The following is a 17,875-nucleotide window of genomic DNA, read 5'->3' as shown; positions in this document are numbered from 1 at the left end:
GAGCCCCCACTCTCTGCAACTAGAGAAAGCCCATGTGCAGCAACGAAGACTCAACGCAGCCAAAAATAAAATAAAATTTAAAAAAAGAAATGTTAAGCAATGTACATGCAATTATACAGCTAGTAAGTGGTCAATTCAGGCCTAGAAATTCTTCTTCTTCACTCTGTGCTCTGGTATAAACTGCCTTGTGGTCTTGAGTCAGTCATTTAATCTTTGTGAACCTCAGTTACCTAATCTATAAAATGAAGATAATAATCCATTCCTCTGTCTTTCATGAGAATACATGACATAGTTTGTGTGGCAACAATTTGAGAACCGTGAAGAGAGATTAGAGGAAGATAAGCCCACCTCTGCTCATAAACAAACAGTCTCTGAGCCATCAGTTCTGACTCGGCAAAGGGATCTCTGAGTCACTAGGGAGAAATCCTTGAAGACATCAGCCCAGTGGAGGGTAGGGTCATAGAAAGCCAGTAAAGTTTTTAATTGTTAAAAAAATAATAATTAGGATCAGAAAAGGAACCGATTATCTTAGTGTAGCACAAAATGATTTTAGGATGCTAGGGCTACCTCATGTCGTTGAGCCCAACGAACAAAATTCAACATTTCAATTCAGACGTTTACTGAACAGATTCTCTGTCTCAGGTACCATGACAGGCAATGCAGGATGAGATGATCTTTGCCCTCAGGGAGCTAAAAAGGTAACAAAAGTGATCAAGGGGAGGGTTGGAGTTTAGCACTTAAATTTATTTATTTGTTTTTAAAATTTTTATTGGGGAATAGTTGATTTACAATGTTGTGATAGTTTCAGGTGTACAGCAATGTGAATCTGCTATACATATACATATATCCACTCTTTTATTTTTTAGATTCTTTTCCCATATAGGCCATTACAGAGTACTGAGTAGAGTTCCCTGTGCTATACAGTAGGTCCTTATTAGTTATCTATTTTACATATAGTAGTGTGTATGTGTCAATCCCAATCTTCCAGTTTATCCCTCCCCCTCCTTTAACCCCCTGGTAACCGTCAGTTTATTTTCTACATCTGTAACTCTTTCTGTTTTGTAGATAAATTCATTTTTTTAGATTCCACATATAAGCAATATCATATGATATTTGTCTTTCTCTGTCTGACTTACTTCACTCAGTACAACAATCTCTATGTCCATCCATGTTGCTGCAAATGAGATTATTTCATTCTTTTTTATGGCTGAGTAATATTCCGTTGTATATATGTACCACATCTTTATCCACTCCTCTGTTGGTGGACATTTAGGTTGCTTCCATGTCTTAGCTATTGTAAACAGTGCTGTAATGAACATTGGGGTGCATGTATCATTTTGGATTATGGTTTTCTCCAGATATATGCCCAAGAGTGGGATTGCTGGATCATATGGTAGCTCTATTTTTAGTTTTTTAAGGAACCTCCATACTGTTCTCCACAGTACCTGTACCAGTTTACATTCTCACCAACAGCGTAAGAGGGTTCCTTTTTCTCCACACCGTCTCCAGCATTTACTGTTTGTAGATTTTTTGATGATGGCCATTCTGACTGGTGTGAGGTGATACCTCATTGTAGTTTTGATTTGCATTTCTCTAAAAATTAGTGATATTGAGCATCTTTTCACATAGCAGCTAAATTTAAAATATCCAAAATCCTTAATTTAGTTTGAATAATTCAGAAAAATAAAAGTTGAGAGAAAAATGCTCAATATGTCTTCCATTTGTAACAGAGCAGTATTAGTCTCTACCTTCCCTTCAACGCACACATGTATCCATTTTAGGGGGTGGAAGAGGCTGTTTGAAGTGCCCCACCCATTACAGAAAGCCCTGCTGATACAGTATTTCCTTTTTCATGGGAGGAGTGGAGCCTCTGGTTGGAGAACTGACTTGTCTAGGCCACAACCCTTTTGTAAACAAATTTGCAATAAAATAGTCTCCATTAATTTTATTCATCAAGGCTCTCTGTAGTTATATAGCAAGCCTACCTATCTGGTGGGTATATGCTTGAGTTTAATTACTTCCTCAGTAAAGATAGCTATGCCAGTAAGCCGGACATTTCTCTAGGGCTGTGGAGAGCTGAGAGCTGTACCCCCTATCACCTAATATTGTAGCAGAGCTTCCTTGGCACACTGATGAGGATAAAGCACACGGCCGGCATGACTTACTACATGTTTTGTGATATGCCTTGTAGACTTTGTAGGAACCCAGAAAAATGCTTCCTGCCTGTTGGATTGGACTAAATTAAGGTCTACCCTGAATACCTCAATCTTTATAAGTAAAACTACTGACAGTGGAACATAGCTCATGACCTTTCTCTGCCATTGCATTCCCTAAACCTAAAAGATTTCTTCTACTCTATATTGGCACCTCTTTAAATCATGGCTTTAAATTTTTTTTAACCTCTGAGTACTTTCACTTGATGACAGGCAACTCTGAGGACTAAAAGGAGGTATCCCGTAGAAAGTGACAAAACTGTCCTCTTAAATTGGGACCGCCTCTTAGCACCCCACTGAGAATCAGAGCATCTCAGTGACCTAATCAACTAAACTGACTTTTTCTTGACCTAGGCATAAAAGCTACAATTCCTAAGTTAGGGGTTTCATCAAGGTAGAAGGGTCTGACATTGAACCTTTTCTACCAGTTGCCTCAGGGAATAAGCCAGCTGGTGACTTCCTCGCATCACAAAGTACCTGTTATTTGTCTCATTGTCATCCTGCTTCCAGCAGCAGACACTGTCTCACTCTGGTGAGAGAGAAGTTATAAAGTAAGAAGAAAAGGTCCCCACTTTCAGGGAGGTAAGGCACTCACCCTGGTAGCATCTGCCAAGCAGACTAGTTTGATAATGAGTCTTTTTCATTGGTTTACTTTCCTGATTTACATGTGTGTGAGGCTCCTGCTGATACAATTTGAAAGGGTAATAAAAATAAGAGAAGGCTGAAGTCCCTCCCCTTACTAAAAGTTAGCATCTACAGTGACTTTACTGACAGTGCTGTGTTGTGGGAACTCTTTTTCTATAGAATCATTCAAAACCTGTGTGTTTCTCTTACCGAGATCCTGGCCTAGATTACAAGTTAAACTTTGGATGGCATATAAGAAGCTAGAGCCATAGCAGTAGGCACCAAGAAACTCCCTTGCATTCTCCCTAATGTGAGATTTTTATACCATTGGACCAGAAGAAAGGGTACATGGTGATTACGTACTAGCATTCTCGTGAAATGAAATACTGTGATTGCTAAAATAACTTTCTAGATTTCCAGGCCTATCATTCCAAACCCCAAAGAACTGGTTGCAGATAGATGTTCAAGGTATCTGCATACCCTCGTTTTAGGACCCATTTGCACTAACACTAGCTATTGGCTTTCAGCCATCAAACCCCATGCTAACAAAATTTGGATCAACCTAATTTGTATTTCCATTATGTAGCATACAATAGACATTGATTAAGAGCCTGTGTTTGTGCTTTGCTTCATTGGCTTGAATGATATCTCAGAATCAAATTTCTGTGTAAGTGTAGGAGCTATCTTCCTATCCTCTGCTCCTTTCCATTCCTTCATCTGGCCCATTCCCCACCGAGTATCCTGTTAATTTTCAAAGTATGGGTAAGTACAATTTTGTTACACAATTCATAAGGAACTTTGCTTTTATTATAGTCATGTTTCTATCATAAAACATGAGTAAGATGAATTTAAGTCCACATAAATTTTTTGGAAACTATATAGTTAGATAATTAACGTTCAATAATTTATGATTTGCCTACTTTATGATAAATCAAAAATGTCAGCTGGTACAAAAATGATTCTTTTCAGCATTTTCCTCTGTCTAGGGTTTCAGTTTTATTCTATGTTAAAAGTGCTTTGTCCTCCATTGTGGAGCAATATATGAATTTCTAAGCTTCGCAAAAAGTTACCACTAGAATAGACTTAAAGGCATTATAATGCATTTTGAGAAGTCACTAACAGTTCACTGTTTAGATTAAATATCACAGGTCTACTGTGGGCAATAGTGTGGTATAAAAACTTTAGGAAGGCTATCTTACCTTTTTTTATGTACTCTATCAGTGATGTGACCCAGTCAATTTCAGGTAGAGAATTACAAATGAAAATTTCTGGAAAATGTTTTTCCATGTCATTGCCACTCTTTTGGCTTCAGCACTGGATCCAACTATCAGGATGGGAAAGGGGGCAGATCTGGGAGGCAGCTATTTCTCTTGCTGCCTGCACTTCAGTGGCTCAGAGTCCTCCTGTTGCCTGCTCCTGTGTCCAAGCTAGGTAGAATGCCTTCCTTAGGTAAATGCCACCTTTTCGTCCTTTGCTCTGAAGGTATTTGTTAGGATTTGATTCCAAAAGTAGAGCTTTTTTGATCCACCAGAGAATATAGAAAATAGGCATCTTAGATATCAAGTGCTTTACTTTTCAAAGAATTAAAATCTCACTTGCTTTACTTAGAGGTAGTGTCATTTACTGAACGCTCACCTTAAGTTTATTGCAGTATAGTATCCTATAGCCTCTATTGTTCTCTCTGCCTTATCTCCATTCATGTGACTTGGTATCGATATTTACAGAAAAAGTAATGGTACGGACCTTAGTTTCTCTGTAGCTAAGAAGGATTGTCTAGTTAGAGGGCTCTAGGCTCTGCCACTTTGCCTGCCTGGTGAATACTTAGAGCAAGCTTCTCCCTAGTTTTTCTTACCCTCATTTCATTATCAGCTAAAAGAACTGGTAACTCTTGTTTCTGAAGTATTTTGAGGCATTGAGGTAAAATTTGCCCATAGGTCCGTTATTTTTCTAGGGATTTTCTGAAGGTGTGAAAGATCTCTAGATAAGCTGTATTACTTAGTTATTGAACATTTTATACTCCTAAGAAGAGATTATGCTTTCTTGCCCAGCTGGAAGCAGAAAAGATGCTTTGCGGATGCTGAGCAGCTACAGAGCATGTCTTAGCTATCAGTTAGATCTTCCGGCCCTGGGACATTTCCCTAGAAGGAAAACAATTTACTCTTCTGAGAAACACAATTTAAACTTTCCCAGAGTTAGACAACATGTTTGTGAATTGAGAGTTGGTCTCTGCTTATACCCTCTGACAGCCTACATTTTTGTTAGGCAGCTAGGAGAGCCACAACTTTTCCTGATGAAGTAAGTTGTACAATATTTGAATTTGCCAGTGTCAAACCTCATTATGATCACCCTTCCAGTAACAGCTCTTTGATAACTGAAATCCAGACTCCTGAGAAAGGATGAATTCTTAGAAATGGCAATTCCTTTATTGCTCTCTGTGCAATAAGACATAGCAAATGTCTCTCTTGACACAGTCCTTTAAAGTTCATTTTTCTCAAACAAGTCATTATTTTCTTCTATTTTAAGTAATGCCTCTGCAGCACATTGAGGGATCCTATGATAGTATTTCTATTTTCTATTTCTTCTATTTTTCCTTTACTTCTTAACTCTCAGTGATAACACTGAATAGCTCACTTTTTAATAGGTACTTTTATTTATATTTAGTGTAAACTTAACTTGATATAGAAATCATTATTTTTCCTGATAAAAGGAATAAAAAAGGAGAATATTAGTTGAGATAGTGATTAACTGTAGCATTAATTATTAAGAAATCCATTTAAAATACTTATAATCTCCCTAAATGGAGGCAATTTTTACCAGACGGCTTTGCACATTTTCTGTATTATGGCCCAAGTGCAGCTAACCTAGGCAAGGAATTCTCAGCTCACTGCTGAGGAGCCTCTGACAGGCATTAAGTGGCCTTTAAATGATTGCAAGCTGTTCCAAAATGGAGTTCTCATGCTTGATTTTTTTGAAAAAGTGACTTTTCCAGTGTGATCTCAATCATTTCCGATGTTCTTTATGCCTTTCTGCAGATCTGTGTTTACATCTGGTAGCACTTCCCTTCAGCCTGAAGAACTTTCTTCAGCTTTTCTTATAGTGCAAGTCTTTGGGTGAGAAATACTCGCATTTACATTTGTCTGAAAATATATTTATTTCATCTCCATTCTTGAAAGAATTTTTCTCTGAATATAGAATTCTGAATAAATAGATAATTTTTATTTCTTCTTGCACTTTAAAGAATTGTTTCCCTAACTTCTGGTCTTTATTGTTTCTGAAAGAAATCAAAGCATTCAAATTGTTTTTCCCCTGTTTATAATATGTTGGTTTTTTCTGGCTGCTTTTAAAAGTTTCTCTTTTTTCCTTTATTGATATATAATTGACATACAGCACTGTATAAGTTTAAGGTGTACAGCATAATGACTTGACTTACATGTATTGTGAAATGATTGTCACAATAAATTTAGTTAACTAAAGAGTTAGAGTTTCTCTCTATGTTTCATTTTCAGCAGCTTGACTATGGTGTTCCTAGACATACTGTTTTTCCACACATATTCTGCTTGGGGTTCACTGAGTTTTTTGAATATATAGATTAATATATTTCATCAAATTTAAGAAATCCTCAACTATTTTTTCTTCAAATATTTTGAATCATTTAATCTCTCCTCTCTTTCTGTGATTCCAGTTAGTTTCTCTGTTCTTCAGATTTGATAAATTTGTATTGTTCTCTCTTTAAGCTTTCTCTGTATACTGTCATCTCTATTCTACTGTTAAGCTCATCCAAAGTTTCTATTTCTCTGCTAAGATTTCCTATCTTTTCATTCATTATTAACATATTTCCTTTACGTCATTGAGATAGTTATGATTAGCTGCTTTAACTCCTTGTTCTGCTAATTTCCATATCTAGTTCATTTCAAGCTTGGTTTCTGTTGATTGTCTTTTCTCTTGAAAATGGGTCATCTCAACCTAGTTCTTGTAGGTATGTCAATTAACTGGGGGCTTTACCTGCTTATTGTGAATATTTTGCTTTTAAGTCTTTGGATTCTGTTATATTCTTTCAAAGAATGTTGATTTTGTTTTCTTTTGTTTTAATGGTCAATTTACTTCATTGAATTTAAGCTAGAAATTGTCTCTCTTAGATGGCAACTCAAATCTCAGTTCAGTTTTTTAGCCTAGCTGGGTTGTTTGGAATCTGCCATGTGCTTTCATGGTTCAAGGGTCATGCAGAAATTTGTACAGTTCTTATACACAGAATTTGGATCCCTCTCTCTTTGGCTATCTACTTTCTGGGATCCCCTCCTCACTTTCCATTGGCTTCCAGTGGTTGCCCTGAACTCTCTCCTTTATTTCTTTAGGATATGAAGACTTTGGATTTTCTATCTAAAATTTAGCCACCATATGAGGTGCTAGCTGTTGTCTGCTCTCAGACTAAAAGTCTCTTTAAAACTGGAAGACCCACACCCTTCTTCCAAGTGTTGGCTCCTCTTCAGAATATGCCTGTTTTTGTTCATTCTCCAATGGCATCAAGTAGTTAGGGATTTGGTTTGTTTTGTTTTTTTGTTCACAGAATATAGATATTATCCACAGAAGGGTTGATCTGGTAGGAGTTCAGTCCTGACAGCTCATTTTTACTCTAACTACTAAACCTGCAAATGTTTGATTAAGAGTTCTGTTGAGTAAGACTGTAAAGGGAGAGAGAAGAGGTTAGAAAGCAGCAAGATCAAAGGATTTGACATGGGAAGGTGAACATGGCAGAACCTTAAGGGAAAGTCCAGAAATCCATGTAAGAGGTGGAAGGTATTTCATGGTCAATGGTACTCTCTAAAATGGGAGGGATACAAGAATCATCGGCTGCTAGAGCTCTGGGTATGGAAAGAAAGCCTATGCAGGACAGAGTGTACAAAGTTTGCTTTGTGTATTGAGACTGTCCTCAGCCTCAACACGCCCCTTTGCCTTTGCCTTTGCCTTTGCCTTAAGACTACTCTGAAGTTTTGTTATACGTTTAAAAAGACCCTGCTTTACCTAGTCCTTAATTCTGTTTATTTCCTCAACATTTTCAAGGCTTTCCCACCTAAAAAGCATACCTTTTAACCTTAGGAAATTCGCAACATACATAATGATGAATTAATGGGAATCAGGCGAGAAGAAGAAATGGAGATGTCTGATGATGAAATAGAAGAAACAACAGAAACAAAAGAAACTGAGGAATCAGGTAAAGATTATTCTGCTTTGCTTTATTTAACTAACACCTACTGGAAGGGATGATATTTTAAAACCATTAACAACCGATAAGGTATGGGCACAAACCCATCAGACTGGAAGCAGCTAGAGACAATTGGTAAGGCCGTATAAGTACACACTGGCTGAATGTCAACCCTGTGGCTACAGGACTTACTGTGGTCTTAGTTTACTGCCATCTTTCATCATAGTACCTAACTAAAAGTGGGCTTTCTCTTCCTAGGAGCATTGGACATTTAGGTGGTATTGTTCTATATTTGGCTTGGACCTATTAATAAGACGTTCTACAGTAGAAACTATAAGACAGTTTATGTATAAATAGGTAACTAGCCAAACTTTTAGGAAAAAAGTTAGATCCCTACATCACTTATACTTTACACCAAAATTAATAGCAGATGGATTGAAGATTCAAATGACAAAATACATATATAGCAAAAGAAATGTTGGAAAATGTAGGAGATGGTTATATAATTTTGGATGAAGATCTCCAAAGATAGAAATCTTAAAGGATATTTTTGATATATGTATCTGCATAAAAATTAAATATTTCTCTTTAAAAATCACAAAGTTAAAAGAGAACCGAGGGCTTCCCTGGTGGCTCAGTGGTTAAGAATCCGCCTGCCAATGCAGGGGACACAGGTTCGAGCCCTGGCCTGGGACGATCCCACATGCCCCGGAGCAACTAAGCCCATGCACCACAGCTACTGAGCCTGAGCTCTAGAGCCCGTGAGCCACAACTACTGAGCCCGCGTGCCACAACTACTGAAGCCCACATGCCTAGAGCCCATGCTCTGCAATAAGAGAAGCCACAACGAGAGGTCCGCGCACCACAAAGAAGAGTAGCCCCTACTTGCCGCAACTGGAGAAAGCCCATGCACAGCAACAAAGACCCAACACAGCCAAAAATAAAAACAAATAAATAAATAAATTTATTTTTTAAAAAAAAGAGAGAATCTACAAACTAAGTGGAAATATCTACAGTATATGAGTCTACCTATCTGCTGCCTTCCATTGTGGTTACCTGGAGGTTTATTAGGAACCAAATAGGGGTCTACAAACAGTTGTCTGGATAAAGCCTTTTGCTTTTACCTAGTATAGTCAGGACCTCACTGTGAGACGATAGCCATGGTATGGGTCCCCAGTGGAACTCAAATGGCAAACCTGTTGAACAATATAAGACACCACCCTTCAATTTCATAACAAATCATCTTGGAGGGGGGTTACCATGGGAGAGATTAAAACATCAGCTAAAAGATGAGTGTTTTCAGGTAAACCATTCTATACAATCTTAGCAGTCAGTAAAGCACAGTGGACAAGACACTGGACCTAAAGTTAGAACACCTGAGTTCTAGTCCAAGCTCTGCCTTTCTTGACATAGAAAGGACTTCTTCCTCAGTGAGCCTCAGCTTCCACACTTATAAGAAATACATTATAAAAACTATCTAACAAAGATTTTATAATGGTTAAGTGAATTCATTCACTCCTTTAATAACTATTACATTCCCAGCCCTGTGCTAAACATTGGAGATATGGTAGTATACTGCCCCCACTGTGTGTGTATGTCTGTGTGTCTGTGTGTCTATGTCTCTGTGAGTGTCTGTGTGTCTGTGTGAGACAGATAGAAAACAGATTGATTATAATGCAAATCAGAATTTATTGGTTCCTGTACTTGCATATTGAAGTGAGCAGCTCTAGCCACTTGAGTGATCCCAGAATCTTCACTCCATGAACAAAAACTCTTAAGGAAAGAAAATCACCAAGTCAGAATTTTTTAAAAGCATTCATTAGCTGTTACATCTGAATTTCCTCTATTTTTGCCATATGTTACATCCCTAAACATATAAACCTCCATATATATTAAATAAACCCTTTGTAATCAGTGAATAGTTAATATTTTCAGAACAGCAAACTAATAACTGCAGACACATACTATAAACTTATAGCCAAGATAAACAAAAATTTAATAATAATTGAGCTATTCAAATTATTTAAGTGTTTAGCCAGGATATTTTATAGCTGATTAATCTTTGATTTGTAGGATTGTCTCCACCTCAGTATCTGCAGTATTGTATACAGTATAAATCCACTGTTACCCTGAAATGAATGCGACCGTAAGTTTGAGCATCCACTTGATAAGTTGTTGAGTTTGAGGAATTATTGGGGGAGGAGAGGGGTATATGGGAGATTCAGATTGAATGTACTTACTAGGGTTATATAATTGCATTTTGCTTCTGTATCTCTTTTGAGTTAAAAGCTGTATTGGCTACTGCACAGAATCTTATTTCTTTAGAGACTGGAAACTCCCTGACAGATCATCTTATAGCTATTTTCTTTCCTGTTCCACATGCCAGGATGCTGCTTTGTCAAATAAAGCTATGTACAATGGACTTAATGGAGCTTACCAAATAGCTTTTCTCCCAGGTTTCAATTCATTTTAATTCAAGGACTTCTGTGCATTTTTCTTCCCCTTGATCGTATCTAATTTTGTTATTGCATGTCTGTAGTACTCAACTGCAGAAATCCTGCTCAGTGTGAGCCGGTGAGCAGGTCTTCAGTTTTTATCTAAATCAGCTACATGTTTTAGTTATCGCTTGGTTCCAATGAAAAGCTTAAGCAACTAGAACTCAAAAGTTTTTTTTTCTCTCTCTCCATGCTACCAAACTTGAATTTCAGGAGCCTATAGCATGTTTTTGGTTAAATATACTTCCCAGTCTGAGTCAAAGCTAGCAGTCTGTTACCTTTCCTTGAAGTGCCACAAAATTTCTGTTCTGTGAGATTCTCTATGGTAGCTAAGCCCATATTTGTGATTCAGAACTGGAAATACTCTTGCCATGGAAGAAAAGACCGCTGTGCTCAAAGCAATGTGTTGAAGAGGGAGAATCACATCAAAGCAAATCATGATAGTGTGAAACTACTTCATTCTATTGTTAACCATGATGGGAAGTACATGTACCCAGTAAACATAAGGATAGCTGTTCCCTTTCAGCATCTGTCTTTTGCCTTCTTCACTTAAATTGGTGGTTTTCAGATTTGGTATATATATATATATATATATATATATATATATATATATATATATATAAGAATCATTGGGTTACCTTTTAAAATTCAGATTTCTGTGCTATAGAGTCTGCTTCAATAGGCCTGTAATAGGGTTTGGGAATCTAAATTTTATCAGCCATCCTAAATGAATTATATGATCGTGGTCCAGGGAGCACATTTGGAAAACATTGACTTAGACTAATTCTCCACTGTTCTAGCCAAAGTTTTCTCTTCCACTGGTATCCAATCTCCTTCCTTCTCTCCTCCTACCTCCCAGTATTCCCACTTTAGGAGTTTGATCAGTTAGTTAACAAGCATTATATCCCATCAGCTGATAGAAATAAAGATGTAATATACGTAAACATACATAAAATGTAAGAAATACCACTTGGTGCTAACCTGGAAGCTACTGATTAGAATGCAGCCAGGGCAAGAGAGTGTGGGCCAGAGTAGTCGCAGTCAGTGAAAATTGATCAAGGCCTTGAAAGATGAACAGGTTTGGATGAAAGGCAAGAAAGTAAGAAAGCATCTTGATGCAGAGAGGGAGAAGGAGCACGGCTCAAAGAGGGAAATAAGAATGATGTGATTAGGGGTATAAAAGATTGAGTGGGCAAGATGAGCCTAGACCATAGGGGACATGAATGCCAAGCTTAGACTTAGCATAGTAGGCAATATGTCACTATAAGCATGTCTTTCAACCATGGCACTTGTATGATAAAAGCAACATGAATTGTATATTTTAGGAGATAAGTTTGGATTGATAGAGACAAACCAGAGACTTTTATAGGAATTGAGATATAAAATGATGATGATTGGGACTAGTGAAGGCAATAGGAAATGAGAAAAATGATAGAAGAAAAAGAGGTAACAGAGAGTATGACATTAAAGATGCTAGGAGTCATTTGGGGGGAATAAACTAAAGTCTTTTGTGCTAGATTGAATATAAATGATGAAGAATGGAAAGAATTCAGAATGAGCCTAGGTTTTCTAATCTAGAGAGAATGGAAGGTTGGTGATTTTATTAGTTTGCTAGGGCTGCTACAACAAGAACCACAAACTGAGTTGCTTAAACAACAGAAATCTATCGTCTCACAGTTCTGGAGGCTAGAAATCTGAGATCAAGGCTCTAGCAGGGTTGGTTCCTTCTGAGGGCTCTGAGGGAGAATCTGTTCCAGACCACTCTCCAGCTTCTGGTGGTTTTCTGGCCATCTTTGGCATTCCTTGGCTTGAAGATGCATCACCCCGATCTCTGTTTTCCTGTTCACGTGACATTTTCCCTGTGTGCATGTCTGTCTCTGTGTCCAAATTTCCCCTTTCCATAAGGACACCAGTCATAGAAATCTATAAGCCCACCCCAATTACCTCATTTTAACTTGATTATCTCTGTAAAGATCATATTTCCAAATAAGGTCACATTCTGAGGGCTGCAAAGTATCTTTTTTAGGAGGACAGATTCAACCCATAACAGTAGAACTGATAGAAATGGACTGATGGATGGGACTGATTTGCAGAATATAATGAAGTCAGCTTCAGACAGTAGGTAGTTAGGAGATAGATGTAAGGGATTTGTATACAAATCAGGGTTGAAGAAAGTAGAAGGCATAGAAGATAGTAGTACAGAGGCGTTCATCTATACTCTGTTAGGAGTCAAAAAGGGAATAAACTACAAATATTTCCATAAATTTGGAGCATAAACAATAGAGATTAGTGGAATTTCATTTTTTACAATAGTCATAAGCCTGGAACATGGAAGGAACTCAATAAATGTTTGTTGAATGAATGAAAATTTTCTTATTAAACACTTTGAAGTAGATTTTATGATATTGTGATCTTGAAAAATATGCAATAACCATAAATAATTAAATTTAACCTAGGTTTCCCTATGTGTCTTATTTTTTTCAATTAATAAACTTTAAGTTTTAGATCAGTTTTAGGTTCATTGCAAAATTGAGCAGGAAGTACAGAGTTCCCAAATACTGCCTGTGCCCATATACACACAGTCTCCCCCACCATCTACATCCCGCACCCTAGGGGTACATTTGTTACAGTAGCTGAATACATCGTCATCACCCAAAGTTCATAATTTGCATTAGAGTTCACTCTTGGTATCCATTCTATGGTTTTGGAGAAATATATAAAATGTATGTGTTCACCATTGTAGTATCATACAGAATAGTTTCAGGTAACTTAATATCCTCTGTGCTGAACCTATTCATCCTTCCCTCCCCCCAAATGCCTGGTTACCACTGATCTTTTATACTGACTCCATAGTTTTTCCCTTTCCAGAGTGGCATATAGTTGGGATCATAAAGTATGCAGGCTTTTCAAATTGATTATTTTTACTTAGTAATATGCAGTTACTTTTCCTGCATGTCTTTTTGTGGCTTGATAGCTCGTTTCTTTTTAGTGCCATTTATTATTCCATTTTCTGGATGCACCACAGTATATCAGTGGTTAGATAACCACTAAAGAGCATTGTGGTTGCCTCCAAGTTTTGGCAATTATGAATAAAGCTGCTGTAAACATTCATGTGCAGGTTTGTGGACAAAGTTTTTAGCTCATTTGGGTAAATACCAAGGAGCATGATTGCTGGATCATATCCTAAAAGTATGTTTAGTTTTGTGAGAAACTGCCAAACTATCTCCCAAAGTGTCTGTACCATTTTGCATTCCCACCAGCAATGAAGGGGAGTTCTTGTTTGCACCACATCCTCACCAGTCCTTGATGCTGTCATTGTTTTGAATTTTGGCAATTCTGATATGTTTCTAGTGATATCACATTCTTGTTTTTTTTTGTTTTTTTTTTTTGTTTTTTTTTGCGGTATGCGGGCCTTTCACTGTTGTGGCCTCTCCAGTTGCAGAGCACAGTCATCCAGACGCGCAGGCTCAGTGGCCATGGCTCATGGAGCATGTGGGATCTTCCCGGACCGGGGCACGAACCCGCGTCCTCTGCATCAGCAGGCGGACTCCCAACCACTGCACCACCAGGGAAGCCCCACATTCTTGTTTTAATTTGCAATTCCCTAATGATATATGATGTTGAAATCTTTTCATACGCTTACTTGTCATTAGTATATCTTTGGTGAGGTGTCTGTTCAGGTCTTTAGTCCAAATGGGTTGTTCATTTTCTTATTGTTGAGTTTTAAGAGTTCATTGTATATTTTTGATAACAGTCCTTTATCAGATGTGTCCTTTGCAAATACTTTCTCTCAGTTTGTGGCTTGTCTTCTTGACATTGTCTTTCACAGAGAAGTTTCTATTTTAATTAAGTCCAGGTTATCAATTATTTCTTTCATGGGTCATACCTTTGGTGTTGTGTCTAAAAAGTCATCACCATACTCAAGGTCACCTACATTTTCTCTCATGTTATCTTCTAGGAGGTTTATAGTTTTGCATTTTTCATTTGGGTCTGTGATCCATTTTGAGTTAATCTTTGTGATGTCCTGTTGTTCCAGCACATTTGTTAAAGAGTCTATTTTTGCTCCATTGTACTGCCTTTGCTCCTTTGTCAAAGATCAGTTGACTCTATTTATGTTTGGATTTTTTTTAACATCTTTATTGGAGTATAATTGCTTTACAATGGTGTGTTAGTTTCTCCTTTATAACAAAGTGAATCAGCTATACGTATACATATATCCCCATATCTCCTCCCTCTTGCATCTCCCTCTGACCCTCCCTATCTCACACCTCTAGGTGGTCACAGAGCACCGAACTGATCTCTCTGTGCTATGCGGCTGCTTCCCACTAGCTATCTATTTTACATTTGGTAGTGTATATATGTCCATGCCAACTCTCTCACTTCATCCCAGTTTACCCTTCCCCCTCCCCGTGTCCTCAAGTCCATTCTGTATGTCTCCGTTTTTATTCCTGTCCTGCCCCTAGGTTCTTCAGAACCTTTTTTTTGTTTTTTTAGATTCCATATATATGTGTTAGCATACGGTATTTGTTTTTCTCTTTCTGACTTACTTCACTCTGTATGACAGTCTCTAGGTCCGTCCACCTCACTACAAATAACCCAATTTCGTTTCTTTTTATGCCTGAGTAATATTCCATTATATACATGTGCCACATCTTCTTTATCCATTCATCTGTTGATGCACACTTAGGTCGCTTCTATGTCCTGGCTCTTGTAAATAGAGCTGCAATGAACATTGTGGTACATTACTATTTTTGAATTAGGGTTTTCTCAAGGTATATGCCCAGTAGTGGGATTGCTGGGTCGTATGGTAGTTCTATTTTTAGGTTTTTAAGGAACCTCCATATTGTTCTCCATAGTGGCTGTATCAATTTACATTTCCACCAATAGTGCAAGAGGGTTCCCTTTTCTCCACACCCTCTCCAGCATTTAGTGTTTGTAGACTTTTTGATGATGGCCATTCTGACTGGTGTGAGGTGATACCTCATTGTAGTTTTGATTTGCATTTCTCTAATGATTAGTGATGTTGAGCATCCTTTCATGTGTTTGTTGACAATCTGTATATCTTCTTTGGAGGAATGTCTATTTAGGTCTTCTGCCCATTTTTGGATTGGGTTGTTTGGTTTTTTTGATATTGAGCTGCATGAGCTGCTTGTAAATTTTGGAGATTAATCCTTTGTCAGTTGCTTCATTTGCAAATATTTTCTCCCATTCTGAAGGTTGTGTTTTTATCTTGTTTATGGTTTCCTTTGCTGTGCAAAAGCTTTTAAGTTTCATTAGGTCCCATTTGTTTATGTTTGTTTTTATTTCCATTTCTCTAGGAGGTGGGTCAAAAAGGATCTTGCTGTGATTTATGTCATAGAGTGTTCTGCCTATGTTTTCCTCTAAGAGCTTTATAATGTCTGGCCTTACATGTAGGTCTTTAATCCATTTTGAGTTTATTTTTGTGTATGGTGTTAGGGAGTGTTCTAATTTCATTCTTTTACATGTAGCTGTCCAGTTTTCCCAGCACCACTTACTGAAGAGGCTGTCTTTTCTCCATTGTATATTCTTGCCTCCTTTATCAGAAATAAGGTGACCATATGTGCATGGGCTTATCTCTGGGCTTTCTATCCTGTTCCATTGATCTATATTTCTGTTTTGTGCCAGTACCATACTGTCTTGATTACTGTGTTGCTTGGATTTTGATTGGGATTGCACTGAATCCAGAAATTAGGTGGAAATAACCTATATCTTGACAATATAAAGTCATCCTATCCATAAACATTAATCTCTCCATTTATTTAGTTCTTTGATTTCGTTCATCAGAGTTTTGTAGTTTTCCTCATTTTGATCTCATATGTATTTTGTTACATCTATACCTAAGTATTTCATTTTTGTTGTGTTAATATAAATGGTAGTATGTTTTGAATTTCAAATTCCACTTATTCATTTTTGGTATATAGCAAAGCAACCGACTTTTGTATATTAACTTTTTTATATATCCTGCAACCTTGCTATAAGTGCTTATTAGTTCCAGGAGTTTTTCTATCAGTTCTTTCAGATTTTCTCCATAAATGACCATGTCCTCTGCAAACAAAGGCAATTTTATTTTTTCCTTCCCATTGTATGTTCATCTTATTTCCTTTTCTTGTCTGATTGCATTAACTAGGACTTCCAGTACAATGTTGAAAAAACAGTGGTAAGAGGGGACATCCTTGCCTTGTTCTTATTGGGAGAGATTCAAGTTTCTCACCACGATGTATGATGTTAGCTATAAGTTTTTTGTAGATGTTCATTATCAAGTTGAGGAAGTTCTCTCTTCCTAGTTTACTGAAATTTTTTTAATCATGGATAGGTGCTGGATTTTGTCAGATACCTTTTCTGCATCTATTGATACTTTCATGTGACTTTAACCTCTTTAACTTGTTAATGTAATGGATAACATTAATTGATTTTCGAATGTTGAACCACCCTTGCATACCTGGGATAAATTCCACTTGATTGTGGTGTATTTCTTTTTAATACATTCTTGGATTTGATTTACTAATATTTTGTTGAGGATTTTTGCATCTGTGTTCATGAGAGTTATCAGTCTATGCTTTCTTTTCTTGTAATGTCTTTGTATGGTTTTGGTATCAGGGGAATGCTGACTTCATAGAATGAGTTAGGAAGTATTCCCTCTGTTTCTATCATCTGGAAGAGATTGTAGAAATTTTGTATTATTCCTTCCTTAAATGTTTAAAAGAATTCAGTAGTAAACTTATGTGGGCCTAGTACTTTCTGTTTTAGAGAATTATTAATTATTGATTCAATTTCATTAAGAGATAGAGGCCTATTCAAGTTGTCTTTTTTTTTTTTTTTTTTTTTTTTTGCGGTACACGGGCTTCTCACTGTTGTGGCCCCTCTCCGGATGCGCAGGCTCAGCGGCCGTGGCTCACAGGCCTAGCCGCTCCGTGGCATGTGGGATCTTCCCAGACGGGGGCACGAACCCGTGTCCCCTGCATCAGCAGGCGGACTCTCAACCACTGCGCCACCAGGGAAGCCCTGTCTTCTTTTTTATATTAGAGTATAGTCACTTTACACTGCCATGTCAGTTTCTGCTGTACAGAAAAGTGAATCGGCCACACATATACATATACTTTTTAGATTTCCTTCCCATGTTTACTTCTTGTGTGTGTTTTAACAGATTGTGTATTTCAAGGAGTTGGCCCACTTCATCTAGGTTATCAAATGTTGGACATAAAGTTGTTCATAATGTTCCTTTATTATCCGTTTAATGTCCATAGGATCTATAGTGATATCCTCTCTTTCATTTTGGACATTAGTAGTTTGTGTCTTCTTTATTTTTTTCTTAGTTAAACTGG

The 17,875-nt window shown here is 37.4% G+C and overlaps 1 protein-coding gene across 6 annotated transcripts in view; it reads left to right on the top strand.

Annotated features, from left to right (window-relative positions):
* The window catches only part of ENOX2 (ecto-NOX disulfide-thiol exchanger 2), a 283,748-nt gene that overhangs the window by 246,901 nt on the left and 18,972 nt on the right, over nt 1-17,875 (top strand). For all 6 annotated transcript variants that reach the window (XM_082864650.1, XM_082864649.1, XM_082864646.1 and 3 more), the window contains one exon: nt 7,932-8,046. In XM_082864650.1, the coding sequence (XP_082720776.1) occupies nt 7,932-8,046 (115 nt within the window). The remainder of the gene's footprint in view (nt 1-7,931; nt 8,047-17,875) is intronic.

The sequence above is a fragment of the Leucopleurus acutus genome, assembly GCF_964270905.1.
Source record: "Leucopleurus acutus genome assembly, chromosome: X".
NCBI classification, from domain to species: domain Eukaryota; kingdom Metazoa; phylum Chordata; class Mammalia; order Artiodactyla; family Delphinidae; genus Leucopleurus; species Leucopleurus acutus.
Note: the sequence above shows the minus strand (reverse complement) of the source record. Positions and strands in the feature narration are given on the sequence as shown.